Source organism: Syzygium oleosum, unplaced genomic scaffold, assembly GCF_021117445.2.
Source record: "Syzygium oleosum isolate NSW1041296 unplaced genomic scaffold, Sole_v2.1 Sole_v2.04, whole genome shotgun sequence".
In the NCBI taxonomy this organism is placed as follows: Eukaryota; Viridiplantae; Streptophyta; class Magnoliopsida; order Myrtales; family Myrtaceae; genus Syzygium; species Syzygium oleosum.
Genome location: NW_026607488.1, coordinates 5,469,317 through 5,496,882, shown reverse-complemented (window position 1 = coordinate 5,496,882; position 27,566 = coordinate 5,469,317). Strand labels below are relative to the sequence as shown.

Below are 27,566 nucleotides of genomic sequence, written 5' to 3'. Positions count from 1 at the left end.
AATGTGGATTGTGATTTAATTTTTTTAAGATAAAATGTGAGTCCAATTAAATATATTGATATGCTCGTGATTTTTCGATTTTGTTGCCGAGGTCTACCGCCACGGGCCTTTAGCCACCATTTTCCGTCCGGAAAAGTTTTGTAGCAGGAACCCTTGGCCATGAAATTTCAATCCTCTAGCCACGAAATTCCATTGCGACGAAAGGTCGATTTTCTTGGCCATCGCGTAAGGGTGCAAATGAGTAAAGGGGGGAGGGTGGGGTCCGGGCCATCGCGTGAGGGTGCGAATGAGTATCACCCCACTAACACGAAAAGTACGCTAATATCTAGACCAACAGCAGTTTGGATTTGGATGCTTTTTCATATGATGCTTGTCATTAGCATAAATATCATCAAAAGAGAGCTCATAAGCATATCAATATATTCAATTGAATTCACTTTTTATTTAAAAAAAAATTAAATAACGATCCACATGCGCACTTCAACAATCTCTTCCTTACGTGTGAGTTCTAGTCTTAGGCACGTTCCTCCATAATCCAGACATGTCAATAAACATGCGGAGCGCATCAATCGACCAAAAGCTATAATGCTGCTTGCTGTAACACACATTAGAAACACTAAGACGCTTGTTGTGACATACAATAGAAACTCGATACCTTCTTCTGGAGTGATCACCAAAAGAAATCTCAAATCTAAACTCATTGATATATTTAAGTCGACGAGTTATACGCCAATTGGGATTGAGTTAACTATCCTAAACCCAACCATATCTATGTTCCGGAGATTCTCTCGCACAGTCACACGCGCACCTCAACAGTACACATTATGAATGGAGTTCAATCTTATCCCAGTGTGTTGCCAAATAGAGAGATACAAGCACTAATGTCCATTCGATTCCGAAATCGCTATTCCCATTCTTTTCTAATCCATTCAGTTTAAATAGTCACACTAGTTGAAAATTAGTGTCTAAACCACTTTATTCCAATGTGTCGTCAGATAGATGAGTGCAAGACTATTCTCCAATGTTGAGTATGTGTTACACTTATTTATATGCCCAGCTATAATGAGTCGTGCTATTTAATATACCAACTTTTACAAATCATTCTCCCTTATTCTTTCCTAGAAACCATGCCATGCCCAACATGCTACAATAATCACGAGCAAATCAGAAGACGAGAACATCACAAAAAGATTAAAAAAAGATGGGATGAGATTTGGTGAATCTTCACTTTTTTCTAGGCAAAAGTACATTACAAGTGCCATAACTTGTGTACGGCGCTCACTTTAGTGCCATAACTTTTTTTTGGATCACTTTAGTGCTAAAATTTTTGAAAAACGATCACTTAAGTGCTAAAATTTTTGAAAAACGATCACTTAAGTGCCAACTCCGGTGCCGTACACAATTTTTCGCCGGAAATCTGACGTGGCATTTTTTTTATTAATTTCTGAAGCTGACGTGGCTCGCCGGAGTCTTGCCGGAGATTGGCACTTAAGTGATCGTTTTTCAAAAATTTTAACACTTAAATGATCGTTTTTCAAAAATTTTAGCACTTAAGTGATCGTTTTTCAAAAATTTTAGCACTGAAGTGATCCAAAAAAAAGTTATGACACTTAAGTGATCGTTTTTCCTCCGACTTGGCACCAAAGTGATCCTAAAAAAAGTTATGGCATCAAAGTGAGCGCCGTACACAAGTTATGGCACTTATAGTGTCCTTTTGCCCTTTTTTCTAACTCTTCAAGAGAGAGAGAGAGAGAGAGAAAACCCCAACTCTGTCACGTGTAACGAGGAGCCGTCTGTCTGCCATTTTCTTGAAAAACAACAACTCCTGTCTTCTCCTTCACATCGTCCCCATCATCGATCGCGCATTCTCAGTTGAAGCCCATGTCGATCTGGACTCCTACATTATCGTGTACGAATGGTTGCATCTCCAACATCATCTTCCAAAACAGTAATTCGAGAGTGCTGATCCTGTTCCTCGTGTCTTGCTTGCGGAACAGATTTTATGACGTGAGTGGTAAGTGCATCGAGAAAACATCTTATTCCGCGGCTACCCCCGTTATTGGTTTGAAGCATGAATAGGATGACATCATTGCCATCTTCCAATTTGATGAAGTTGGGGTTGCAAGATTGAATCAGACAATTGCAAGCCAAGCATCGGTCGTCAAATCCTATGAGACCATAGATGTGGCATCAAATAAAAATTGCATATAACTCACTTATCTTCGACGTAATTGACTAATTAATTATCTCTTTGAGGTCATAACACATGAACTAGAGCTACATTTTCATCTCTAATATGCGTATCATAAGTAATGTACCATGACATGAAGGGTTCGAATTGAAAAATTAAGAATTTGAGAGATCTCAATCCTATCATTGGCTGATCAATTTTGGCTATGTTGCCAACGTTTAAAGGATGCTAAGCGTCATACTTCCAGTTCCATCTAGAATGCATATACACGAACCTAAAACTTAATCATGCATTTCTTTTTTCCTTTTGATAGCAAGGCGAGATCTTCCATGTGGGCGAAAACCCTTCACTTTTCTTGGAAAAAGAAAAGATATTAATGTTGCTCTCTCATTGCCTCATGCATAAAATAGACGAGTGCAAAGATTTGTGACGAGAACATTTTTCATACCATACATTATAAAATGAAGCTATCATCATTTAAAAGTTTAAATTGCAAGGCTAGTGGCCCAACACAAATTTCTCATATTATAATCATTCTCCATGTCACTTACTTATTTTCGCTAGGCCATCTTGTCATGGCACAAGCTATACAACTATATGGGGAAAAGTGTCAAAAATGTTCTAAACATTTTGCATTTGTGCCAACTGAGTCATAAACCTTTTGTTAGTGCCAATTGAATCTTAAACATTTTGTCTTTGTGCCAATTTAGTCATTTCGGCTAATTTTAAACGGATTTTGCTGGCATGGACGCCGGCCGCCGACGCTAACGTGATTAATTTTTAATAATATTTTAATATTATTTGAATTTTTATTTCTTTATTTCTTATTTTCTTTTCTTTTTTTTTTTCCTCTCCTCCCTCCTTCCTCCAGTCGGTCACCAGCCTCGAGCAAGCCACGTCGGCCACTGGCGAGGGTCGAGCCTCACCGGCAGCTGAGCGAGACTTGCCTTCACCGTCGCTGGCGAGGGTGAGCCTCACTAGTGGCCGGCCTTTGGCTGGAGGAAGGAGAGGGGAGGAAAAAAAAAGAAAAAGAAAAGAAAAAAAAGTAAAAATTCAAAAAAATATTAAAATATTATTAAAAGTTATCCACGTCAACGCCAGCCGTGCCACGTAAGCCAATCGGCGTCTACGTCAGCAAAATCTAGCCAAAATTAGCCGGAATGACTGAATTGGCACAAAGATAAAAGGTTTATGACTCAATTGGCATTAAAAAAAAGGTTTATGACTCAATTAGCATCAATGCAAAAGATTTAGGACTTTTCTAACACTTTTCCCGTGACCTTTTTATGCGCAAGTGGCCCCTTGCTCAAATTGGCCTTTTATAACGAAGTCAAAAACACTTCGAAAACGATTCCTTGCGAATGTCATTAGAACTCATCTTCAATTCCAGCAAAGCATCACATCAACATCTTAAACCCTATTTATTTTAGCTCTGCGTCGTATCTAGATATGAGTTCGAAAATACATCCGGGTCATGTAACTTAGCGATCAAGATTACTAAATATAATCTCGCGTCATTTTGAATATATGGTCGTAACGTAATTTATACGCTTACGGCCTCCCTCCATTTAAAAACTTAGGTCGGACATCGAGACACGTAGAGGTGGCCACGGGCCGGTTTTGGCCCTGAACCGGACCGGAACCGGCCCGGTCAAACCCGGGCCCGGCCCGTTGATCGGGCCCGCGGTTCGGAACCGGCCCGTGGCATAAGGTCCCGGTTCCGGTTCCAGAAAAATTTGAACCGGCCCGGAACCGCCGGTTCCGGGCCGGTTCTGCGAAAAAAAAAATTTAAAAAAAAAAAAAAAAAGCTGCAGGCTACAGCCACGGCTGCGGTGCGGGCCATCTTTGCGGACTGCGCAGCACCTGCGGGAGAACAGGCCAACGGCCCAATCAAAAAAAAAAAAAATTTATTTATCTGCGGCGGGGGGCTGCAGACGTGCAGGCCCTGCTGCGCCGCAGCACCTTGCGGCCCGTTGGGGCAACGGCTACGCCCCAACGGGCGTTTTTATAATAAAAAATTTTAAAAAAACACATAACCGTTGCAATTTTGCAACGGTTATGTTTTATTTTTTTTAATTCTAAATTTTCTTCTATTTTTTTCCTATAAATTCTCTCAAATTCTCACAATACACACACAATTCTCTCAAATTCTCTCCAATTCTCTTCTCTCAAGTCTCAAATTTTCTCAATACTCGAAATTCTCTCAAATTCTCTGAAATTCTCTCAATTTTCTCAATCCACGCAATTCTTTCTTAATTCTCCCAATTAATCCGCTCAATTCTCTCAATCCATTCAAAAAATGGCAAGTGGAAGTCGAGTGCCAACTGGCAAAGGTAAGAATATCGCGACGGAATCCCATCATTCTTTTGATCCTCGTGAATATGCAGATTTTCAAGATGATGAAATCAACATTTTTCACGATGTGGAGCGCGTCCCGACGCAAGAAAGTTTTCATCCTCCTGCTGAAATATCTACAACAAAGGAAGCGGAACGGGAATTTACATCCGACATTTGGAATCACTTCACGAAAATGGAAAGGTTTGATATCGGTCAAAAAAGGTATGATATAATTTGTAAATATTGTGGAAAAATATATAAATATACAGGTGGACAAGGATATGGAACATTTAAACGACATCTTATGAGCAAACATCCAACCGAAACGGGAATCGATATCGGGCAACAACAAATTTCCGGGTACGTCAATCCTAACACTTCCCCTTTATTTCGTTTTAATGAAAAAACTTATAAGGAAGAATTAGGCAAATTTATTTCCGTTGAGCATTTAGCATTTAATTTTGGAGAAAGATTTGGTTTTAATGAATTTGTACAAAAAGCATGTGCTCCACAAGCAAAACGTGTTTCTAGAAATACAACTAAACGAGTAATTAAAGATCTTTACAAAAATGGAAAAAATGATTTACAAAACTTTTTTATGCAATTTAATGGATGCGTGCATATAGGTAGTGATATTTGGAGTGATCATTGGCAAAATCATTCTTACATGGGCATAACATGTCATTGGATAGATGACGAGTGGGCTATTCAAAAAAGAGTTATTGCATTTAGAGTTTTCGATGATCATCATACGGCAAATAATATTTATAGACTAATTAGGCAAGTTTTAGAAGAATATTATTTGCTTAACAAAATTTTTTCAATTGGTTTTGATAATGCCGCAGCAAATACCGCTTCAATTGCCGAGTTAGAAAATATTTGTAAACCCGCTTTTGGCGGAAAATTTTTTCACATTAGATGTGCTTGTCATGTTTTAAATTTATGTGTACAAGATGGTTTGAAAACTCTTGATATTTTTCTTCAACCAATAAAAACGGCGATTCAATTTTTATGGAAACATCCCAAAAAAATGAAAGAATGGGGTAGATTTTGTAGAGATAATGGCAAAAAGCCAAAAAGATTTCCAAAAGATGTTCCAACTCGTTGGAATTCTACTTTCCACTTGCTTAATGAATCTTTAGCATATAAATATTTATTATGTGCATTCATTTCTAATAATATACCTGAGATTAATTTATACCCACAAGAGTGGCATATTTGCCAAAAAATTTTAGATCTTTTAAAGGTTTTTAATGATGCAACTTATACTTTGTCTGGTGTTTATTATCCTACTACACATTTATTTTTAGTAGAGTGTACTAATATTGTCGAAACTTTTGATGAATATGAAAATGATGTTGAATTACAACATACTATAGTTGCAATGAAAATGAAATGGCTTCATTATTATAGTGAAATTCCCATGATTTATTTAGTTGCTTGTGTTTTTGATCCGCGTTGCAAATTGGATGGCTTAAATGATTTTTTGCGTGCGTATTATCAATGTTTACATTATGATGTGACAAATGTTACAACCATAGTACGTGAGGTTAAAAACGTAGTAATAGAATTATATAATGAATTTTATACTAAATATAATTTAGGTGATATTAGATCTTCTCAATCTACGGAGATACAAAATGACAGTACAGGTAAAATTAGTAGAGGGTACCAACTTTTATTACATAGACAAAAAAAACAAAAGGGAGTAATAGGAAATATTTCTGAATTAGAGAGTTATCTAACCATTTTATTTGAGTTTACTGAAGCCGAAGGTGGTACAGATTTTTTTATTTTGGATTGGTGGAAGAGGCACGCAAGCCAATACCCAATCCTTTCTCTTATTGCAAAACAGATTTTTTCAACCCCTTGTTCCACAGTTGCGGTCGAACAAGCATTCAGTGCCGGAGGTAATATTTTGAACGAACATCGTTCAAGATTAGATCCAGAATCAGTGGAGATGCAAGCTTGTGTTGCTGATTGGACGAAGGCTCAATACCGGCAACAAGAGATAGATTGGAATAATGAATCCGAATTCTTTAACGACGGAGATACTACCGCTACCACTATCGGTATTGGAACGGTAGTGACGATTGAGGGTAAAAGAACTATTGGAGTTGGCAAATATTTCGGGAACTCTTGTTTCTCATACCGGGTACGCCCACGTGAGCTTAGGGAAACCGAAATATAATCCGACGATATGTGACCTCTGGTCCCCTGCGCACGGAATGCTTAGGTTTTGGGATAATTTTAGGGTATATATATTGTACTCCTTTTTTTTTAAGATCGTTGTAACGAATTGTAATGTGCTTAATGATAATTTATTAAGTTGAAGCCCTCTCTTTCTCTCTTGTCTTTTTGTTCCCAAATTTGAGTACAATTTACATTTTAATCACAATTTATATTGAATAATGTTCTATCACAAGAATAGTATTTTTTTAATTTTTTTTATTTTCATTTCTGTTTTTCCTTTTCTGTTTTTCTTCTTTTTCTTTTCCTTTTCCTTTTCTGTTTTTCCTTTTTCTCTTTTGTCTTTTTTCCTTGTTTCTGTTTTTTAAAATTATAATTTATATTTTATTTTATTTTCTTCTTCCGCAGTCGCCTGCCGGCCATGGCCGGGGCCGGCGCGAAGGTCGCCGGCGTCGGGCGAGGGGGCCCTCGCCGGCGTCGGGCGAGGGCGGCCCTCGCCAGGGCCGGGCTAGGCCGGCCTCGCCCGACGCCGGCGAGGCGAGGCTCGGCCTCGCCTGCAACCGGCGAGGCTCGACCTCGCCGGCATCGGGCGAGGCCGGCCCTCGCTGGGGCGGGCGAGGCCGGCCTCGCCCGACGCCGGCAAGGGCTCGGCCTCGCCACGCAACCGGCGAGGCTCGACCTCGCCGGCGTCGGGCGAGGCCGGCCCTCCGGGCGAGGCTCGACCTCGCCGGCGGCGCCGGCGAGGCCGGCCTCGCCCGCCCGGGCGAGGGCCGGCCTCGCCCGACGCCCGGCGAGGGCCGCCTCGCCTAGAGGCCGGCGACCTCCGCGCCGGCCCCGGCTATGGCCGGCTGCGGAGGAAGAAAAAAAAAAGAAAAGGAAAAGGAAAAGAAAAAAAACAGAAAAAAATAGGAACCGGCTCGGAACCGGACGGTTCCGGTTCACACTTGGCCACGAACCGGAACCGCCGGTTCCGAACCGTGGCCACCTCTAGTCAGACACGTTACAGGATGGGACAGAGACGGAAACAGAAGGCATGGGGTCAGGCAAATCTGATTAGGTTGATAAGATAAATGACCCTTCTTTTATTTTCATTTTTTTGTTGCGTCTTGGACAAAAAAAATTATCTTTTTTCGTTTTTTGACTTTCCACATGGTTCTGCCAACATCGAGAGGGGAATACTACTAATAATTCTTTGTACATTGCAGCCAACGTTCACAGAGATACAAAATTTACTTGGAATAAGCAACTAATGTCGTGTTTTGATTTGTTCTTATCATCTTACTCATGTGCATAAGTAAACGTAGTCGCTCTAGCCTTGAAGGGCCTTCTTTTGTGAAATGGGAGAGAGATAAGAGTTTTTTTTACTGATTAGAAATGAAAAAAATTTAAAATTTTAAAAAAAATCGATCCAGTCAGGGTGGTCCGGGTGGGCATTTCCACAGCTATAACTAGGAATCGGATCTAAATCCACCATTTCCAATTTTATGGAACGGGAATCAAATTAGTGCCCCCGGAAACCAGCCGGTCCGGTCCCGATATTTCCTTTTGCACGTTCCTGATCACCATTGAAGTAATGCATTTGCAATTGCAAATAGTCATTCGGGCGCAAACATATATTTTGCTAGAAATGACCTTTGTATAAATAAGTAGCGAATCTAAAGATAAATTACACACGTCACGAAATGATTTCGTGATTCAATCTCAAGTCCGCCCCGGTCATGAATCAGGTCTAGACAGCCCCATAAGTTATCGTGCAACGGTATTTTTCTAGATTCGAATAGATATGCATACTCACAAGCAGCAGACGTTTATACTAGCCGCGCGATAAGTTACCGCGAAATGATTTTGTGATTCAATCTTGAGTCCCGCCCCGCTCATAAATCAGTTCTCGACTAGCCTGTAAAGTTACCGTGCAATGGCACTTTCCTAAGATCTTAATATATATACTCACAAGCAGTAGTGGGGAACTCCTGCGCCAACCGCGGTCTTAATTGGCAGCGATGATGGAACGCCGCCGAGTTCGAAATCGCATGCCCGTTGGTTGCAACTTCTAGAAATTACTCCTTGTTTCCTCTCTTAAAATTTTGCAAAATGAAAAACAAGCATGCGTACTTTGGAGAAAAGTATGAAAATAACTTCTAAATAGCTCTATCTTCGATAATTGCATAAATTAAAAGCCAAAGGGTGGAAGTTGTAAATTTTTCGAAAAGAACAAAAAAGGGGTTAAACCAACTTTAGGTCGAGGGACAATTCTAGCCCGAACTTTTTTTTGTTCCATAAAAAAGCACCAACTTTAGGTCGAGGGACAATTCTGGCCCGAACTTTTTTTTGTCTCGTAAAAAAGCACAAACTTTCATTTAAATCCCAAATTTGGCCCCCCATTGATTTTCTGTCTGAAGTTACCCTTGTTTGAGAAAAAAAGTTATGGTGGTGAGGCTGGCGAATCTCTTCCATGGCGTCGTCGACGGGCGGTCGTCTGACTTGATTACGACAAAACGACGAAGTTTGGCCGGAAAGATTCAATCTGGAGATATTTTTGACTTGCCGGTGAAGTGAAGGAGACGAACAGTTTCACCGTTATTCTTCAAACTGTGGTTTAGAGAATAAGACAATGAATAATGCTTTAAATCCAGTCAGCAAGTCACGTGGATTTATTGCTAAGGTCGAATAGTCAAGTTGGAAAATCAATGGTTTTAAGTCAATAAGGGCCAGATTTGGGATTCAAGTGAAAGTTGGTGCTTTTTTACGAGACAAAAAAAAGTTCGGGCCAGAATTGTCCATCGACCTAAAGTTGGTGCTTTTTTACGGGACAAAAAAAAGTTCGGGCCATAATTGTCCCTCGACCTAAAGTTGATGCTTTTTTATGAAACAAAAAAAAGTTCGGGCCAGAATTGTCTCTCGACCTAAAGTTGGTGCTTTTTTTTGGAATTAACCCAACAAAAAAGTTGAAAAAGTCATGAGTGAAGAAAATACACTGATGAGCCTAATTAGAGAGACCATCGTACCATCGTCCTTCGGCCACTTGACCGTAGTCAAACAAACACTGATGGATCCTCCAACTCTTCACTCCCTCCCATATCAAGAAAATAGTCCGTATTTTGAGACCGCCACATCATCTCTTGATGTAGCTTGCATTTATATACTCTGAATCAATTATTAATTGACACATATATTATATTGATGTGGAATCATATAAAAAAAAATCTGCTTGCGGTCTCTCTCTCCCCTTTCAACTATATATAATCACCTCTGAGCCTAACGTCGTCTGCGCCTCCTCCCGCCATTGCATCCAGGCCAACACTGCTACACGTCCAAGCTAAGCCATTCCTCCATTGTCTTTGCTCGGCCATGGCCGGTGCCCTCTAGATCTAGCCTAGCCATACTTCCAAGTCTGGAGCCGTCGCCGCTCAATGCCTCGGGTCCAGATCCCAAAGTTCGACCGGATCTAGAGCTCTGGCCATGGCCACTGGCGACGAGTGCCCTTTTCTAAGTGCCCTTTTCTAAGTGACCTTTCTATGTGACCTTTTCTAAGTTCAGAAAAATATTTAATGTCGCCCTTAATAATAGCCATTCCAAGTGCCCTTTTCTAAGTGCCCTTTCTATGTGGCCCCTTCCTCAAATTGGCCTTTCATAACGAAGTCAAAAAAAACACTTTGAAAGGACAAGCATCTTCAATTGCAGCAAAAGCGTCTCACCAACATCTTCAACCATCTTTTTTAACTCCGCGTTGTATCTAGATATGAATTCTAATGGACATTCGGATCCGGGTCATGTATATTAGCGATCAAGATTACTGAATGTAATCCCGTGTCGTTTTGAGTGTATGATTGCAACGTACCTTATACGGATATAGCCTCCCTCTATTTAAAAAACCTAAATGTTTGGTCGGATATCGAGACAAGTTACAGAGATAGGGACAGAGACAGAAGGTCCGCATCGTGCAAATCCGATTAGATTGATAAGATCTGTCGACATCGAGAGGTAACGAGATGATACGTTTCAATCCGTTGATATCTCAAAAGCTTTTAACTATACCCACGAATGATATTCGAGGAATTATGTTCGTTGCAATTATCATTAACTCAAGTTCCAGTCTGTTGCCCTCTTTGCTTTGATAAAGAGCGCCCGAGTTCATTGTCAACGATGCGCACAAAAGATTGCCTTAGAAGATTCTTTGTTAACATCACGCTTTTGGAGAAGCCAACCACCTCATTTACATGAAAATACAGCTTGTCTTGTCTCATCAAGTAATCATTCGGGTGCAAACGTATACGTGAGTAAAAAAGACCTTTGTATTAAAATAAATAGCGAATCTGACGAGCAATTGCACTCGTCATGAAATGATTTCGTAATTTGGTCTTGGATCTGCCCCGCTCGTGAATCGGGTCTAGACTAACCAATAAGTTACCGTGCGATGGTATTTCTGTAATGATCTGAATAGATTTGCATACTCACAGGCGGCAGCGGGCAAGTCCTTGCGCCAACCACCGCCTTAATTGGTAGCAATGATGGAACGCCGAGATAAAAATCGCATGCTCGTTCGCTGCAACTTTTAGAAATTGCTCCTCGTGTTCTCTCTTAAAATTTTGAAATTGAAAAAACTTAAACAAACCTGCGTACTTCCGAAAAAAGACAATGAGGATAACTTCTAAATGGCTCTATAATAAATAACCGTATCAATTAGAAATGTTCGTGCCGAATAAAAGCCAGAGGTTGGAAGTTGTAAGAAATTCGAAAAGAATAAAAGAAATGGAAAAATCAGGAGTGTAAAAACACTGATGGGCATTTAGGCCCATTTAGGCCCATTTAGGCTGCAAATGACAACCATTCTGTTTCAGAAATTGATTTTTGGCTAGAAATTGATTTTTCTATTTATGTTCCTAGATGAGTTTCTGAGCAAAAAAACACATTTGATAACAACACAAAATTTCTATTTTCAAAATAAAAATTTGTTTAATAACGGCACAAAAATTTCTCCCTCTCGGGTGGCCAGGGAGTGGACAACAGGCGGATGGCGGCAACGGGCGATGGACGGCGACGCGGCCAGTGCAGAGGAAGGCGGCTGGAGGCGGCCGGTGATGGGAGTAGGGCGACCAAAGGTGGGAGACGGTGGGCGGTGGTTGGCGGGCGGCGACCCACGATGATCGGCGGGGGGAGACGAGCGGCGGTGGGAGGAGGGCGGCCGGCGGCGATGGACGGCGGGCAACAGCTGGCGGTGGGAGGTGGGCGATGGCCGGAGACGGGCAGCAGCGGGAGAGGGCAGCCGGCGGCAGGAGACGATGGCTGGTGGACGGCGGCGGCGAGAGACGGCGAATGGCGGGAGGCAAGCAACGACGAGAGGAGGGCGGCTGGCGGCGGGAGACGGTGGCTGGTGGATGGCGGCGGCGAGAGACGGCGAATGGCGGGAGGCAAGCAGCGACGAGAGGAGGGCGGCCGGCGGCGGGAGACGGTGGTAGGTGGACGGTGGCGGCGAGAGAAGGCGAATGGCGGGAGGCAAGCGGCGACGAGAGGAGGGCTGCCGGCGGCTGGAGACGGTGGCTGGTCGACGACAGCGGCGAGAGACGGCGAATGGCGAGAGGCAAGCGGTGACGAGAGGAGGGCTGCCGGCGGCTGGAGACGGTGGCTGGTCGACGACAGCGGCGAGAGACGGCGAATGGCGGGAGGCAAGCGGTGACTAGAGGAAGGCTGCCGGCAGCGGGAGACAGTAGCCGGTGGACGACGGCGACCAGAGACGGCAAATGGGGAGAGGCGAGCGGCGACAAGAGGAGGGCGGCCGGCAGCGGGAGACGGTGGTTGGTGGACGGCGGGAGGAGGACGGTCGGCGGCGGGAGACGGTGGCCGGCGATGGGAGGCGGGCTGCGGTGGGAGGTGGGCGGCAAGATGAGACGGTGGCCGATGGACGGCAGGCAGCAGCCTACAGCCGGAAACAGCAAATGGCGGGAGGTGGCAGCCAGCAAGTGGGCGGCGATGGGCAGCAGGTGGGCGACCGACTAGTAGCAAAGGCAAGCGATGAGAAGAATTTTAACTTCTCATTTCTATTCCAGAAATATAAAAGTAGAAAATTTTAACTTATGATTTCTATTCCAAACCTATTTCTAGAACAAAAATTTGTTTAAGAAATAGAAAATAAAATTATATCACTAAACGGATTTATATTCCAAACCTATTTCTAGAACAAAAATAGAGAAACAGAATGGTTATCATTCGCAGCTTTAGAGACCATTGTCCTTGGGCCACTTGATCGTAGTCAAAAGAACACTGATGGGCCTCTGCGTCCTCCAACTCTTCACTCCGAGCAATGTCAAACAAAAATTATGCTCAATTAGTTTCACGAAAAAATAATGATTTCGTATCTAAAAAATAATCATTTATGTTATTTGAAATATTTAGTTGATGGAAAAATATTTTTATTATGAAAAATAAATTATGTCTAAACATTTTCCTAGACGATGAAAATATTTTCGTTTATTCATTCTTGAAAATAATAAAAACAATCATCTTTAGGAAATTATTTATTTTTCGCGAAATAAAAATAGAGCCTTAGTATGCTTGCATGATCATTGTGTGTGTATATTGAACCACGTGACTACCATAATCAATGAGGATATCAGTGTGACTCTACCGTATTCATGATTATAGAATCTTAAATGAATTTTTCATACGCGATCACTATCGATCTTTGCACTTTCCTCCGTTACGTAATTTCATCCTTGAAATTCCAATTGATTCAATTAAGATATTGGTCTAATGGACAACTTCCTCTCAAAAACCCTCAATTTATCTGGTTACGTTCTTGAATCGTTTTGTTAAAAGAATAAAAGAGCGATGTCAGGTATACTAAGATAAAGCTATAAACACAAATTCAAAAAGCAATTTTTTTCCCGTGATTACTAAAATAAATCATTACTCTTTGCACCGACACAAACTATATGATGTGTGTTGAACAGTAAATGCATAATTATTGGCTTCAAGTTTAAATAAGCAGATCTTATTTAACATGGAAGCATTCGACATACCAATTTATATATCAATTTTTTAAGAATTAATATCACAAAAAACTCTAAACTAGACTCAATGTGACAATAATATCTCAAAACTTTTTATTGTGTCACAAAAAATTAATCTATGTCTCACTTTTGTTTTCGTGTAACAAATATTCCAAAATTTTAACTAGTGAGACAAAATAGGAGCTTTTTTGTTGTGAACATGAGTACTTTTGTTACACTAATATAAGTTTAGAATTTTATTGATGAAAAAAATAAGATATTGGCATCGCAATCGACATAATTTAGAATTTTTTATGGTATTTTTACCATTTTTCGATTATAGGGCTAGAGTTATTCCGAAAAAGGCCAAAAAAAAAACAAAGGAAACAACAATTTCCAAAACTTCAAATTTTACAACACCACCATCCGTGCAGCCTGTCTTCTTCTTCTTCCTCGTCTCGCCGCTTTTCATCTCCTTCATCGCGATCTTCATCTTCGCTTCCATCTGCGACGTGAAACAACCCCGAAACTCCATCGAAAGCTCGAGAGCTACCCTCATCCATTTCTGGGTCCTCGAGTTTCTCCGCAGAGAATCGAGTTCCATCTCTCTTGCCGATGCTTCGGGAGCGTCGTTAGACGATCGTCATCCGCTGGTGTGGCTCATTATCTGCACGCATTATAGGAGCGGCTCCACGCGACACCGAATCGAATACGAAGCGGAGGTGGGAAGATGAAGGGCCGCGAGGCTAAGGTACTTTTTGCGATTTCGGCTAATGCTTTGGTTGGGTGTTCGTGCGGATTGAATCGCTCGTTTGAGGTGATGGGTCATGGGAACCCTGTTGATTGAGTTCGAAGTCTTACTGCTTCTCGCGATTGCCGTCATTTTGAATGATGGGTTTGTTTAGTAACGGGGAAATATTTGCTGCTGCTGCTGCGGCGATTAGGGTGGGAAAGGATTGAAATCAAGATCTTCCTGTCTCACATGGGTGAAGAGAATGATCACCCGATTCCTCGATTGTTTCGTTGGTTTGGGGCGTTAGGCCCGCCAGCAGAAATAGGTCCTAGCCCAGTGGTTGGTGAAATTGCTTTCGTTTGATGGGTCATGAAGACCTGTTGATTGAGTTCGAAGTGTTGCTTCTCACAGTTGCCGGCGTTTGGATGATGCGCTTGTTTTGTAACGGAGAACTATTTGCTGCTGCTGCGATTAGGGTGGGAAAAAGAAGTGAAATCAAGATCTTCTCGTCTCACATTGTGAAGAAAATGATCACTCGATTCCTTGAGTATTTCATTAGTTTGGGGTGTTAGGCCCTCTAGCAGAAATAGGTCCTAGCCCAATGGCTGGTCCAATTGCTTTCTTCTCGCTGTTTTTGACGTGGAAGATCTCGACTCATTTTGCTTTCACTTTCCTTGTTGGGATCCTTGAAGTTTGTGTCTGGTTTCTCTTTACGTGGTTTTCTTGTCTGCTTGTCAGGTTGTGCGGCATTCTGTTAATGGGCTTGTTGAAGTGTAATTTTGCACACAAAAAAAAATGCTTTCTAGGTTTTTCTTGTGTCTCCACAACAGATGGTCCATTTATTAACAACCGAACGTCAGGGATTGAAACCGGCACATGGTTGAGAGATTCATGATGCCGTGTTGCCCTTGCTTAGGTGTCCTAAATGAATTGTTAAACAATGGCTTTGGCATTCTTAAACTATTTCTTGATATCTTGCTCATCACCTTTTTATCGTTAGTCTTATAAAGTTTATGTGCTTCATATTGTAGGCAGCTAGAATGGAGGATATTCTTAATCATCCGGTTCAAGATCCTCCTTGTGCAGAGTTTTCTGCCTCTCAATTGAAGTGGGTGAAAATAGTGGGTGGTCGCCAAGGTGGTGATGATGTTGCTCTTATACCTTTTGCCAGGGTTGAAGACTTTGTCAAAGGAGAATCTAGTAATGCGGACTGCCCTGCTAGTTTTCGTATTGAGTCAAGAAGGAGAAGACGTGAGGGGAGCACCAGTAAACCAAGGGTAGATGGCTATCTTGAATACACCCTGTGCGTCACATTATAATCGTGGCTCTCTATTGCTTTAGTGCCATTTGCTCTATATAAGTTGCTCTTTTAGTTCAAGTCCAGCTCAATTATGGAGTCTGCATGTTGAAAATAATACTGCATTCATGAGACGGATATCCTGCCTAACATTAAAAGAAAAAAGTAGTCTTGATGAACCTTGAACGTATGGGAAAGAAAAATGTAATCTGCTACTTACAATTGCATTCCAGTTTTGCTCAATCTTATTAGCAGAGATAACGATATATTTTCCTTGGTTTAGACAAGGAAGTAGCTTTATCTTTGTCATTCAATAACTTGAAACTCAAGAATTTATTCTTGCCTGCTGTAGATATTGGTGTTCTTATGGTCCTGAAGACTACCGAGACAATGAGTCTGGTGTTGGTGACACTTCGAGCATGAAGCCTGTATCAGGGAAGGGGAGCAGGCCTGGAAGACGTCACATGATGAGGGGCTGTGTTTGCCACTTCACGGTAAAGCGTCTATACATCCGACCCTTGATTGCTCTAATTATCTATAATCAGCGAAAGCATGTTGATAAAACCGGTGCACCATGTCATGGGATACTTGATCGCCATGCTGTTGGCACCAGAGCTATGTATGCTCCCCGAATTTCAGAAGAGCTACGCCAGCGAGTGATGGCTATGCTTTACGTTGCAATACCTATAGATGATATAATGAAGCACCACATGGAGCTGGTGCAGAGGCATGGGAGGCCTCTCAACCGTGATGATTTTCTCAGTAGGAACGATGTTCGTAATATGGAAAGGCTTGTTCACAGTTCTTCACATGAGTTGGATGAGAATGATGAATGCAGCGTAAAGATATGGGTGCAACGTCATCAGAAGTACGTCTTCTTTTATCAAGAATACACTGATACAGAACCTTTTATAATGGGTATACAGACAAATTGGCAGCTGGAACAGATGCTGCGTCATGGGCAGAACGGTTCCATTGCTATGCATTCGTCCTTCGGCAGGAACAAGCTGAAGGTACCCTCTCTTTCCCCCATCAACCAACCACCCACATGAAGGAAAAGGAAAGATAGTCACAACTATTTGAAAATTTAAATTGATATCAAACATGTTACCCGAGGATAGAGAGCACTGTGAGCATGATAATCGTCGGGATATATGCATGTGTCTGGTTAATACTGTTGTTCAAGGTAAATTTTAGGAATGTGAGAGAATGAAAGTGTCGCTAGAGGTGAGGTAATCATCTTTTCCCTAATGGAATAGTAGTTGATAAGAAGTGGGATGATTGTGGGCTTGACTGTAGGTTTCTGGTATTGCTTTTATATTCCATTAGTAAGTAGCATAGTAATGCCATGATTTAGTTTCTGGATTCTGTGCCTGTGCTTATGACAATTACTGACTTAATTCAGGTGTTAGGATTGCCTCTGACATTAGCACGAAAATTTTTAGTATTTATAACTGCTGACCTGTTTCCTTTAGACTGGATGGTATCCGAATCTGTTTGAGTTATGATGTATTTTCTCAACAGTATCCCTTATGCACCTTGCTTGCTTTCGACACCTCCCATAATGCCATTCCAGTTGCCTGGATCATTTCCTCCTCCCTCATCTGTCAAGGTATTCACAAATGGATTGGTCCCCTAGCAAAAAGGATCTACACAAGGGATCCTACATGGCAATTGAATTCCTTTCTAGTGGATGATTGTTCCTTCAAGGTCTCTCTTATAAGGTAAACCATGTTATAATTTCCTTGAGCTATTAGGGAAGAAGCAGAGAAGTGACGATATGAATGTTGAGCTCATCCTATTTTTCAGAGAGGCATTTCAATGCCGAGTACTATTATGCCTCTGGCGTGTTCGTCGTGCTTGGATAAGAAACCTTCTAAAACGAAGCTGCGACTCTGGTGTACAAAGAGAGATGTTTAGGCTCTTAGGCTCCATCTTGTACTGCACGGGAATAAATGCAGTTGAAGAGTTCATGCAAGTATATGTTGACCAATGTGCCTTTATGGAGTACTTCAGAGAGCGGTGGTTACCCCGTATAGGTATTGTTAAGCAAATCTGAAATCTAAAATTGTCCTCCTTGAATGGTGATTTGTCGATGGCTTTGAAAGGTATAGTTGCTCAGAACTTTGATGCCTCTTTTATCTTGCAGATGCTTTGATTAATAGTGTGAAGTCTTTGCCAACTGCTGGTCCTGAACCCCTGGCTGCAATTGAGTCTTACCACCTGAGATCAAAGTTTAAGCTTTTAGACAATCAATATTGCAACTTATGGCCAAGAATCGATTGGTTGATCCACATGTTGGCAACTGAATATCACTCTTTATTCTGGTTGGATCAATATTCTCTAGAGACTGGGTATTTTGAGAATGTTAGGGACCGGAGTTTCACAAGTAATGCTTGGCATCAGGCCCTCAACATTCCGGATGTTGACGTGATATTGGATGAGCGAAATCTCCTGCTTGCAAAAGTTCTCTCTGAAGACAGAAGTTCAGTATACACAGTGTGGAATCCAGGTTCAGAGTTCTCCCTATGTGATTGCTCCTGGTCAAAGTGTGGAAATATATGCAAACACGTCATCAAGGTGGCGATCTTGTGTAGAACTCGTCAGGTTGCGGGAACATCATTAGCTTCCCAAGGTTATAGGCAGGCTCTGCTTTCTCTTCTCCAGAAACCCCCAGATGATCCTATTGTTCTTGATCATGCCATTTTACGTGCAACCCGATTGCGTCAGGAAATTAAAGGCTTGGAAGCGTTGTCCAATAGTGGGCTGCTGCAACCTCTATCTGCTGAAGCGAACTCGCCGCTGACTGACTATATTCAGCTTTTTCCAACTCCTTAACTTTTGCAACCAGGGAAAACCAGATGTGTTATTCCTGCTTGAATCAAAGCATTTTCATTCATGTGGGCAAGGTTGCCAATAAGCCCATGATGGCAAGGCCTATATTCTGCTATCTAGCAGACCCAAGAGAGATACCATGGCCTAAGCATGGGAGAGCTTTAAGGCATTATCACTATGGTTCAGAATCTCAGATACTTCGCTTGAGCAGGTATGGAGTCAAATATCTAGTTTTACCTGCTCATAAGTTTTTGACAGATTGTTGGTTTCTTTCATTATCTCTGTCTTGGTGAGTAAGGCTTGTCGTATGTTTGTTCTTCGGTTTATTTTTTTCAGGTCTAGCGATCCCCTTGGACTGCAGAACCTCTGGGGCTCGATCCCTGTTCACCAATCTGGCCGGCGGACAGTTGAGGAGATTGCACATCCTTGTTCACGACGCGAGCATCGTCTCTAACTTAATCTCTTTGCGCTCGGCTCGATGCAACATTCAGGCACCACTTGAAGTCGGCAGCTAAAAATGTTGAAGTGAGTCGATTTCATTGAGTCGATTCGTACAAAGGCAGGTGGCTTCAGCTTCTTGCTGCGGCTCCGCTGATTAGTTTTGATTGATGGCTGCAGAACCATCTGTGGTTGCTGGAAATGTTAATAATTTGTCATGGATGTGGTGGGATCTCAACCTTTCTTAGGAGTTTGATTTTGAAGTTCCAGCTAGGGAGGTAGAATTACTTTTTCTGTACGCAATAGTGAACTATTTCACGGGAGAATTACAACACGTGGCAATGACACATGATGTAACAAATCAATTGAAGGTAGAGTGATTTCAAATGAATCGAGCATACAATATATCTATAATACTGACAAGAACAGCTTCATTGGGGACTGATCTTCCGATTCACGATTGTATCATTCGCTTTTTTGAGCCCACCGTAACCAATCGAAACAGATAAATTACTGATGGACTCTTTGTTTTCGATTAAGTTTCGGGTCTCTTCAGCATTTAGTTCATTTGCTATTTTCACCAAAAGAAACGAGCTTGTTTATGCATTTTCCGGTCTCATTAGTTATTCGACTTTTATACGAGAAATATTCGCTTTCAACTCTACCTATAGAGAAATCAACTCCATGGAAGCCCCAATCGAATCCTTCAATTATATACTTAGCGAATTTAATAATATGTATTAGGGACCGACCAAATTAAATGATAAGCATAATCCACTTCACGTCGGTCGCCGTACCTTTATCTCCAAATCAAAACGTACTAACAATTGTCCCGATACTCGTTAACTATATTTCAATTTAAAATATTTGAACTTCCAAAGCATCGATTGCAGCAATCAATGCCACTTCCAATTACAAAAACTCATATAATGGATTGTTTTCTCGACCGACCAAAGACATTAACGCGACCAAAATCATCGTAATCGACAAATGCCTAATCTAATCGGACTCTGACGACGACCGTCCACGTCACTGTCCCCCGGCGTTTTCGTCCAAAGCAAAAAAATATCTCCATCGATCTTCCCCCCGAATTGACGCGACACGTGTCGCTCGCTGACGCGACGTTCTCCCAACGGCAGCGCAGGTCGGCGCGTCGCGTTGCGAATCCTACCGACAACTGAGCTGGAGCTGAGTCAGCAACCCCCACCACCGCTGCCCGCGGATCTTTCTATCGTATACCGCCGTTCCCACGCCGGAGGGCGTGATCGGACGGACCGGATTGTTCCCGAAGCTTCATCTCGTGGGGCCCGCCGATCTCAGCCGTCCGGACGAGACCGCCCGATCCTTTCTCTCGAGCGATCGCGACCGCAGATATTTTCAGGGGGGGGGGGGGGCAAATAGAAGGGCGCTTACGTAATTTCGCGCGCGCGAACTGTTGAATGAAAAGAAAACGCGGAAAGCCGGCCGGTGGCCCTTTGGCCGATACAGCTGTCCGTCGCTTGCCGACCTATAAAATGGCCATCTTTCGATCTCTCTCGGGAAGCAAAACCGTACCCCTCTCGCTCTCTTCCCTCCGCCATCCGCCGGCGACTTTTGCTCCGCTTAGGTTTCAACTTCTCCTCCGGCGAGCTCTCGCGACGCCGCCGACGACGACGCGGCCGACGTGTCTTGTGAGAGGAAGCTGAAAGCTAATCGGAGCTTTGCTGAGCTGCCGCCGCCGCCGCCGCCGCCGCCGCTGCTGCTCCCTCCTCCGTTCACGATCAGAGGAGTCCGGGTTGGAAGTTCGTTGCGCTTTTCGTTTTTTTTTTTTTGCCTCGCCCCCTGAAATTCGCTTTGTGCTGGCTTTTGCTTGGATCGCTAGCTCGCTCGGTCGCTTTGGTCGCGATCTTCTTCTTCCTCCTCTTTTGTCTGATTGCCGCGGTTTTCGACTTTGTTCGCGTAGCCGACGCCTTCTCGAGCCTTGTTTTTAGTCTAGTCTAGGAGAATTTGATCGGGGGAGAGGGGCAACAGTGGTTGTAGATCTTAGGTTTTCTCTTCGGTTCCTTCAAACGTGCGGGCTCTTGGCATATGTTTGGTTCTCGGGTTTTGCTGCTTCGGTCTGATCAAGTCCCCAACAGGTACGATGTTTCTAGGGTAATGATTGCGTGATGTGAATCATGCAATTTAAAGAGAGAGAATAACGGCATCTTGGGTAATGTGACTGCTGCCCGCTGGTTAAATCGCCGGAGCTCGAGAAAATTTGTAGTTTATGTTGGTTGCCTCCAAGGTCATTTGGGCAATTCATAATAGTACCTTAATTCTGTGGAGAAGATTATTGTTTTCTTGTGCAACTTTTGGTGCAATATTTGTTTTAGATATCTGCAAATTTTTCCCTGGACCAGGTGATGTCAGGACCCTGTTATCAGGACCGGATGATCTCCTCGTTGATTGTGTACATTACACGATAATGTTTAATGCCTTATTGTGTCGCTTGTGTTTGATGTTGTTACTGTTTATAGTTGATCAAAGGATTTCATTGAGGGCACGTAGGCTAAGACTGCGTCAACTGAAGTAGAGCAGATGATTTATTCGGGATTAGTGAGACAGATTTCTGAAAGAGCAATTTGAAATTGGAGTTTTCTTTAATATGGTCCACCGAATTGCTTCATGAGTTGGTTAAGTTTGGGGGTTGCGCTGAGATACCTTTGAAGAGGTTATTCTCCGGAGAGGTGATCTTATGCTGCTTTGTCGTATTGAGGCAATTTGATCTTAAGTTTTGTTGGAAAGGATGTGAAACTTGCTCCTATAGGATATTCCTTACCTGACCTTACCAAAGAAATTTAGAACTATGTTAATATTGATAAGAAGAGATCCTTGAGACAATTGTGAAAAAGGGATATGAGAATAGATGGTTGCTTGTATTATTTGTTGAAGTTTACTTTCTTCCGGGTGCACCAGAGGCTGGTAGTTTCTGGAACTGTATAAGATTGAGGTGTGTTTTCCAAGTTTTAAGGCTAAAAATGTAATACCCTGGTTATGGATGTCTTGTACGTTGGACTTGTATTGCTGGCGCTGCGTCAATGAACTTTTGCGTTGATAGTTAGATCAGGAGTAACCTCTGCCTCCATTGTCTTGGATGGAATTGGCTCCAAAAAATCCCAACCACTAAAAGCTAAGGTTGAAAGTGAAGGCAGAGCATCCTGTCCTTGTAGCTAAAAGATTAGGCACTTGGAGAACGTGCCGATGTTGAAGGAGTTTCATCATGCCAATGATTATGCACATGATGTTGGGGGTTCGCCCTTATATGGAGGGGAGTTTCTGGAAGTTAAGCTTACCCGCACAAAGTGATTGTTCTAGAGATCCACAAATTCCTTGATGAATTACATGGAAGCTGTTTGTCTCCTTTCATTAGATTCTCCAGGTGGAATTCTGTAGGTGGAAAATCCGAGACCGCACGATAGGAGTCTACATTCCTTTATTATCTCTCAATGCTCGGCACCAACAATATGTAAACTTGCACCACTATTGGGCTAGCAAAAAATCACTATATAGACTTACTATCTGCTGGTAGTTTAACTTTCAGTTCGGGGTGTGCCATTCTCATTGCCTATGTAGGTTGTCAAGTATTCATGAACCTTTCTTGCTAGGGTACTGAATTTAGACAAACTTCGCATTGTTCCTGGTGATTAGGTGCTACTCCATCTTCCCAAACCTTCTTGAGCATGTCAATGTCAAAATCCATGGAGATTCAATCCTGTAATCTGGGTGGTTTTTCAAGAAGCTCCTTGCTTGAGGAGGTTGACTTTGTTCCCAGCATTCTTCCGGTTTTTTTCCCCTTTCTGTATTGGTGCGGCACTCATTTTAGATGAAAAGTGAGAAGATTGTGGTCAGATGAGCTAAATTATGACGGAAGAAAGCTGATGATTCAACATTGGAAGAAATGTTACTCAGTAAATTTTTGTCCTCGATGGAAAGTTTCTGCAAAGTTGCAGATTGAGGTAGGGATGTCCTCGAAGGACAATCGCACCACAAATATTCCTATATTCCCCTAATTTTCATTTTTTAGGAACCAATTGATCACGTGATTTATTGCCTTTACATTAGGTTGGCGTGTCCATTGATCGTGTTCAGTATAATTGGATTTGGCCCCAGCCTCCCAGGTTCCTAAGAGGAATGGAGTAATGATACAGTGCCTTTGTTATTCGTTGAAGTGGGAGGCTCTGGAATTCATCGTTGCTGCGTATATATTGTATGGATGATTCTAACCTCTAGCTTTCATGAGAGCATCTCTTGGAGTGTTGCTGATTGGAGCCATCAAACTTTCTTTGGATGTGTTCTCTTCTAGCTGATTTCAATCCTTCTTCCAGGAGCAGAGCAATAATATTATACGGCGCTGCCTGGCTTAATTGGGTCAATGACATGCCTTAATGTTATTGGAGTATTGCTAAATTCTTCCTTTATGCAGGTACCTGGCAACCTTCTTGAAGATATAAGATCCGAGGAATATATATAATGGGGGAACTAACTGTAGAGCATTCTGAGGATCAGAAATTTGAGTCAAAGAACTTGGAGACCTTGGAGCCTGTCATATGTGAAGATAAGAATAGTGAGAAAGCTGATAAATGCACGCCACAATTAGATGGGCAATGCATGCCCACTGTTTTTCTAGAAGATGTTGGAAAAGTGAATGATTTTCTTGAGAAAGGATGCTCACTCTTTGGGTATGTTCTGAATCTGTTTCTTGATATCAATGATGATGCTTTCATACCGTTGTTCTGCTAACTTTATGTGCTTTGTTTGCAGATGTTCACATTATCGGCGGAGGTGCCGCATCAGAGCTCCGTGTTGTAATGAAATCTATGATTGTCGCCATTGTCATAACGAGGCAAAAGTGAGCCTTCTCTTATATATTTTTTTTATGATTTTCGAATTACGTTTGACGTTTTTACAGCTTCCAGTTGCTTGTAGGATTAGGTAGCTGCATGATTTATTTTGAAGTATCAAAACCTGATAAAGGCTAATTTTCTTTTGTTTCTTCTTCCATATAGAATTCCGAAATCAATGACACAGATTATATATACCTAGATGAAAGAATCGGCAAAATGAATGAGGATTTGCTTGTGAGAATGTATACAATTTTTTAGGCAGCGCAGAATTTGGTTTCTCTTTGCAATTACTTTAATGTCAGTTTTGGTTTTTCAGCCATTTTCTTCTTTGAATCTTTGTCTAGCTAACAGGGATCTAGGATAAGTGTTCATCCATGGCCATGCATTGGAGTTATTCTTAATTAGATTTTGATATCTTGATTCCTGCAATTTAGGTTGTATCCAATAGTTACCTTGTCATTTTCAGATGAGGAGCCTTTTCCCTTTGCTCTGTTTTCTAGTTTTGGACCTTTCGGTTTGTTTAAGCATTGGTTATTGTCAATGTGTCTACATCTTACCTAGAGATCAACTAAACAGTTAATTTATGCAATTGTGGAAGTGTCTCTAGAGTTGGTGACTGCTGTACTGGAAATATATAGAACTATTTGCATTGGAGAGGATCAAAAGGTTCAAAAGCTTATGCTTTTTCCTGTTTTCTTCCTTGGAGATTAGAACTTCTGTCTCTGGTCTTAGTGTGACGAGTGCTGCTTGCTATCTTAAGAAATAGTCACCAATATGCAGCTTTGAAGTGGCCAGTTGGTTTTATATCAAATGTGAGCTTGTCTGTGTATTTAATTTTTCTTTTTGTCACGACTTGTATATCTGACTTTGAACTGCATATTGATTTTCAGAATAGTATCAATGTGGATCAGAAAGATAGACATGACATGCCACGCCATGAAGTCAGTCAGGTAAATTCTCTCTCTCGGTAGATATTATCTTGTTCAGGATTATTAATTTCATTGTGGACTAAACATTGGATTAATATTTTGAACTTTATTCTTATCGACTTTGCAGGTGATATGTTCCCTTTGTGGCACTGAACAACAGGTGAGAATGAAAACTTCAATCTTGCCCCTAGTTTTCGTGCTTGGATAATCTTATTTTGAGGGAGGGAATTTCCAATATATATGTTAGCTGGAACCAATGCAGGTCCAGCAGTTCTGTATAAACTGTGGCGTGTGCATGGGGAAATACTTTTGTGCGACGTGCAAGTTGTTCGACGATGATGTAAGTGGCTTATCTTCCCTCTGTTACATATTATTTTCAATTTTCTATTTGATTTGATCGATTCTCTTTCCTGCAAGTATTTTGTGGTGCAGTGGCTCCCTCCTCCATAAATCTACTAAAAATTTGCGTTCAACCATACAAACAAGGACATTCTGTCTGGTCCTGCATCCACTTGCATGTTCAGGGGCCTTGTACATCATTAATAGTAGCTTGAATAATTGTCAAATGAGATTAATGTACGTCTGTCAAACTACGTTGTTGTTACATGCTTACGATTCTCTTTTATTGCAGACATCTAAAAAGCAATACCACTGCAGTGGATGTGGAATATGCAGGTATTGCTTATGTCCTCGATTGTTTTTTGAGCCTTTAGTTGTTCGGTAATGTCTTAAGAGTTCCTTGTCGAAGGTCTTATCATATGGATTAGCAAATGAAATTTGGGATTAGCATGCCGCTGCTTCTTTTATCACCTCACTTTGAAGTTCCTTTTTTTTTGTCCGAGTCAATTTTTAAGTCAATATGAGTAAAGATTTTCTCCCTACTTGATGACATTATGAGTTTGGAATGTGTTCAAATCTATTGCTTATTTCTTTTCCTGTCCATTCCCAATAATGTGCCGCCTGGCTGTTTATTTCTGCCTCTCCTTTTCACATTATTGTTCTCCTCCTTTTATCCAGTTTATTGTATTTCTTTTAGAGAGGTCATTATTGTTATGGTTCTCTGATTGGGCTTTCTAACTTTCCTGTCCAGAATTGGAGGGAGTGAAAATTTCTTTCACTGCTACAAGTGTGGTAAGTAAGCCTTTTCTATTGCCAGCCTTGGATTGATATTACATATTGGGTGGTTAAGGGAAGACTGATTTGTATTTTCATCTTCACTTATGTTTAAGGTTGCTGTTATTCTATTTCGCTCAAGAACAGCCACCCTTGTATAGAAGGAGCAATGCATCATGATTGCCCTGTCTGTTTTGAGGTAAAAATCGTATTTGTTTCTGCATAATTCTGATTCTTTTCTGTTTTCATTTTCTCATCTTCTGATTGAAGTAAGAATTGATTGGCTAAATAATAGTGAGCTAAGATAAACTTCAGTATCACTTGTCATGGAGATTTACTTGAGTCTGATTTGCAAATGGGGATTTGGCATCCTTTGTTCTTGGTGCTAAATGAGTAACCAAATGGTGATTTGCAGTATTTATTTGACTCGAGGAACGATGTGACTGTTATGCCATGTGGACACACGATTCATCAGAACTGCTTAAAGGAGATGAGAGATCATTTTCAGTAAGCCCTCGAAATATCTATTTTTCGCTCATGTAGCTTTCGCTGAAATCCCTTGGCTGTTCTTTGGACTTCTCACGAATGTGCTCTATCATATGATGAATACAATGCAGATATGCTTGCCCCCTTTGTTCGAAGTCCATTTGTGATATGTCCAAGGTCTGGGAGAAATTCGATTTGGAGATTGCTGCAACACCGATGCCAGAGCCTTACCAGAATAAAAAGGTAAATCATCTATCGCCCTTTATCATCATCCCCTGGGAAAATCATACTTTGTGTTCGCCTTACATGTCCATGTGTGTCCTTACTTTTCTGGTGGGAACGTTTGCTCTTTAATTTTTGATATCATGAGTGTAAATACGGATTGCTGCATGACAGGTGTGGATTCTTTGCAACGACTGTGGGAAAACCTCTCAGGTGCAATTCCATGTAGTGGCTCAGAAGTGCCTGAACTGCAAGTCCTACAATACTCGCCAGACGAGAGGCTGAGCTTCCCCTCTAAGGACTATCCCCGGACAATTATGATGGATGTGAAGTCGCAGCGCATTCCTGAAGTGGCATCCCAACATCGACTCGATGAATCATGGCTCTCTCCAAGTCCAATGCGCTTGTTGGCGGTTCCCTTTTTCCCTCAATATCTGTACCCAAAAGGAGTTGGAAATTCATGGTAATTGCACTGAGCGAGCAGCACTTCTGCTGCGATTTGTACCTTTTCAAATAAGCTGGCATCTGGGGCACCGGATGTTTATTCGATCTTTCAGTCATAGCTAAAGGCGATCCCATTTCGATGGGCTGCATTTGAATTGGGTTTCCCCAAAAATAATTATTGTATGGATCGTTTCGTCGATGTTGACTATTCTTTCAATGGTCATTCACAAATTCCAGTCGCGTGTCCCAGTACTACTTTAGGAGTCTGACTTCTGATCCTTCCTTCACTTGCAAGAAACAGAACGGAGACAGGGGAGGTTATCTCTTTTTTTGCTTGATTTTTCTGTGATTCAACAGACTGTTGCGGTTCCTGACGTCTGCTTAAGTTTTGTACATCTGAGTTCCACATGTTGTGACCGAGGCCTCGTGCCCATCGCTCGACTTGTCAAAGCAGCCTATGGTAGTCGTCGTCAGTCTGTCGAGGTTCAACTCCATTTTCT

The 27,566-nt window shown here is 41.9% G+C and overlaps 2 protein-coding genes and 1 pseudogene across 5 annotated transcripts; 2 read left to right on the top strand and 1 right to left on the bottom strand.

The window, feature by feature from the left end:
- Nucleotides 1-11,524: 11,524 nt before the first annotated feature.
- LOC115674468 (extensin-1-like) lies at nucleotides 11,525-14,308 on the bottom strand. The gene is made up of 3 exons (XM_030596858.1): nucleotides 14,120-14,308; nucleotides 11,724-12,708; nucleotides 11,525-11,529 (listed from the first exon to the last, which is right to left on the bottom strand). The coding sequence occupies exons 1-3, from the start codon at nucleotides 14,306-14,308 to the stop codon at nucleotides 11,525-11,527; spliced, it is 1,179 nt and encodes a 392-aa protein (XP_030452718.1).
- LOC115674427 (uncharacterized) lies at nucleotides 14,114-17,986 on the top strand (annotated as a pseudogene).
- Nucleotides 17,987-20,541: 2,555 nt separating this feature from the next.
- Nucleotides 20,542-27,302, top strand: LOC115674345 (probable E3 ubiquitin-protein ligase RZFP34). 4 transcript variants are annotated; one of them, XM_030596711.2, is made up of 13 exons: nucleotides 22,851-22,984; nucleotides 23,091-23,235; nucleotides 23,452-23,707; nucleotides 23,790-23,877; nucleotides 24,763-24,822; nucleotides 24,929-24,961; nucleotides 25,064-25,141; nucleotides 25,433-25,476; nucleotides 25,892-25,932; nucleotides 26,031-26,113; nucleotides 26,330-26,421; nucleotides 26,532-26,643; nucleotides 26,797-27,302. In XM_030596711.2, exons 3-13 carry the CDS (start codon nucleotides 23,499-23,501, stop codon nucleotides 26,905-26,907), a joined length of 951 nt encoding a protein of 316 aa, XP_030452571.1. In that variant the 5' UTR covers nucleotides 22,851-22,984; nucleotides 23,091-23,235; nucleotides 23,452-23,498; the 3' UTR covers nucleotides 26,908-27,302. The 4 variants fall into 4 exon arrangements, with proteins under 4 accessions (XP_056166807.1, XP_056166808.1, XP_030452571.1 ...); XM_056310831.1 differs by having other exon boundaries at nucleotides 23,091-23,451; nucleotides 23,535-23,707; XM_056310832.1 differs by lacking the exons at nucleotides 22,851-22,984; nucleotides 23,091-23,235 and adding an exon at nucleotides 20,542-20,781.
- The last annotated feature ends 264 nt before the right edge of the window (nucleotides 27,303-27,566 follow it).

Excerpts from the sequence above, each read along its gene's own strand:
- LOC115674468 (XM_030596858.1), bottom strand. The coding sequence starts at position 14,308 with ATGGAACTCGATTCTCTGCGGAGAAACTCGAGGACCCAGAAATGGATG. Across the intron at positions 12,709-14,119 it reads GCTGCACGGATGGTGGTGTT|TCGGTCGCCCACCTGCTGCC; the intron begins GTAAAATTTGAA and ends CTTTGCTACTAG.
- LOC115674345 (XM_056310831.1), top strand. The coding sequence starts at position 23,401 with ATGACATGCCTTAATGTTATTGGAGTATTGCTAAATTCTTCCTTTATG. Across the intron at positions 23,452-23,534 it reads TAAATTCTTCCTTTATGCAG|AAATTTGAGTCAAAGAACTT; the intron begins GTACCTGGCAAC and ends TCTGAGGATCAG. Across the intron at positions 25,477-25,891 it reads AGTGGATGTGGAATATGCAG|AATTGGAGGGAGTGAAAATT; the intron begins GTATTGCTTATG and ends TTTCCTGTCCAG.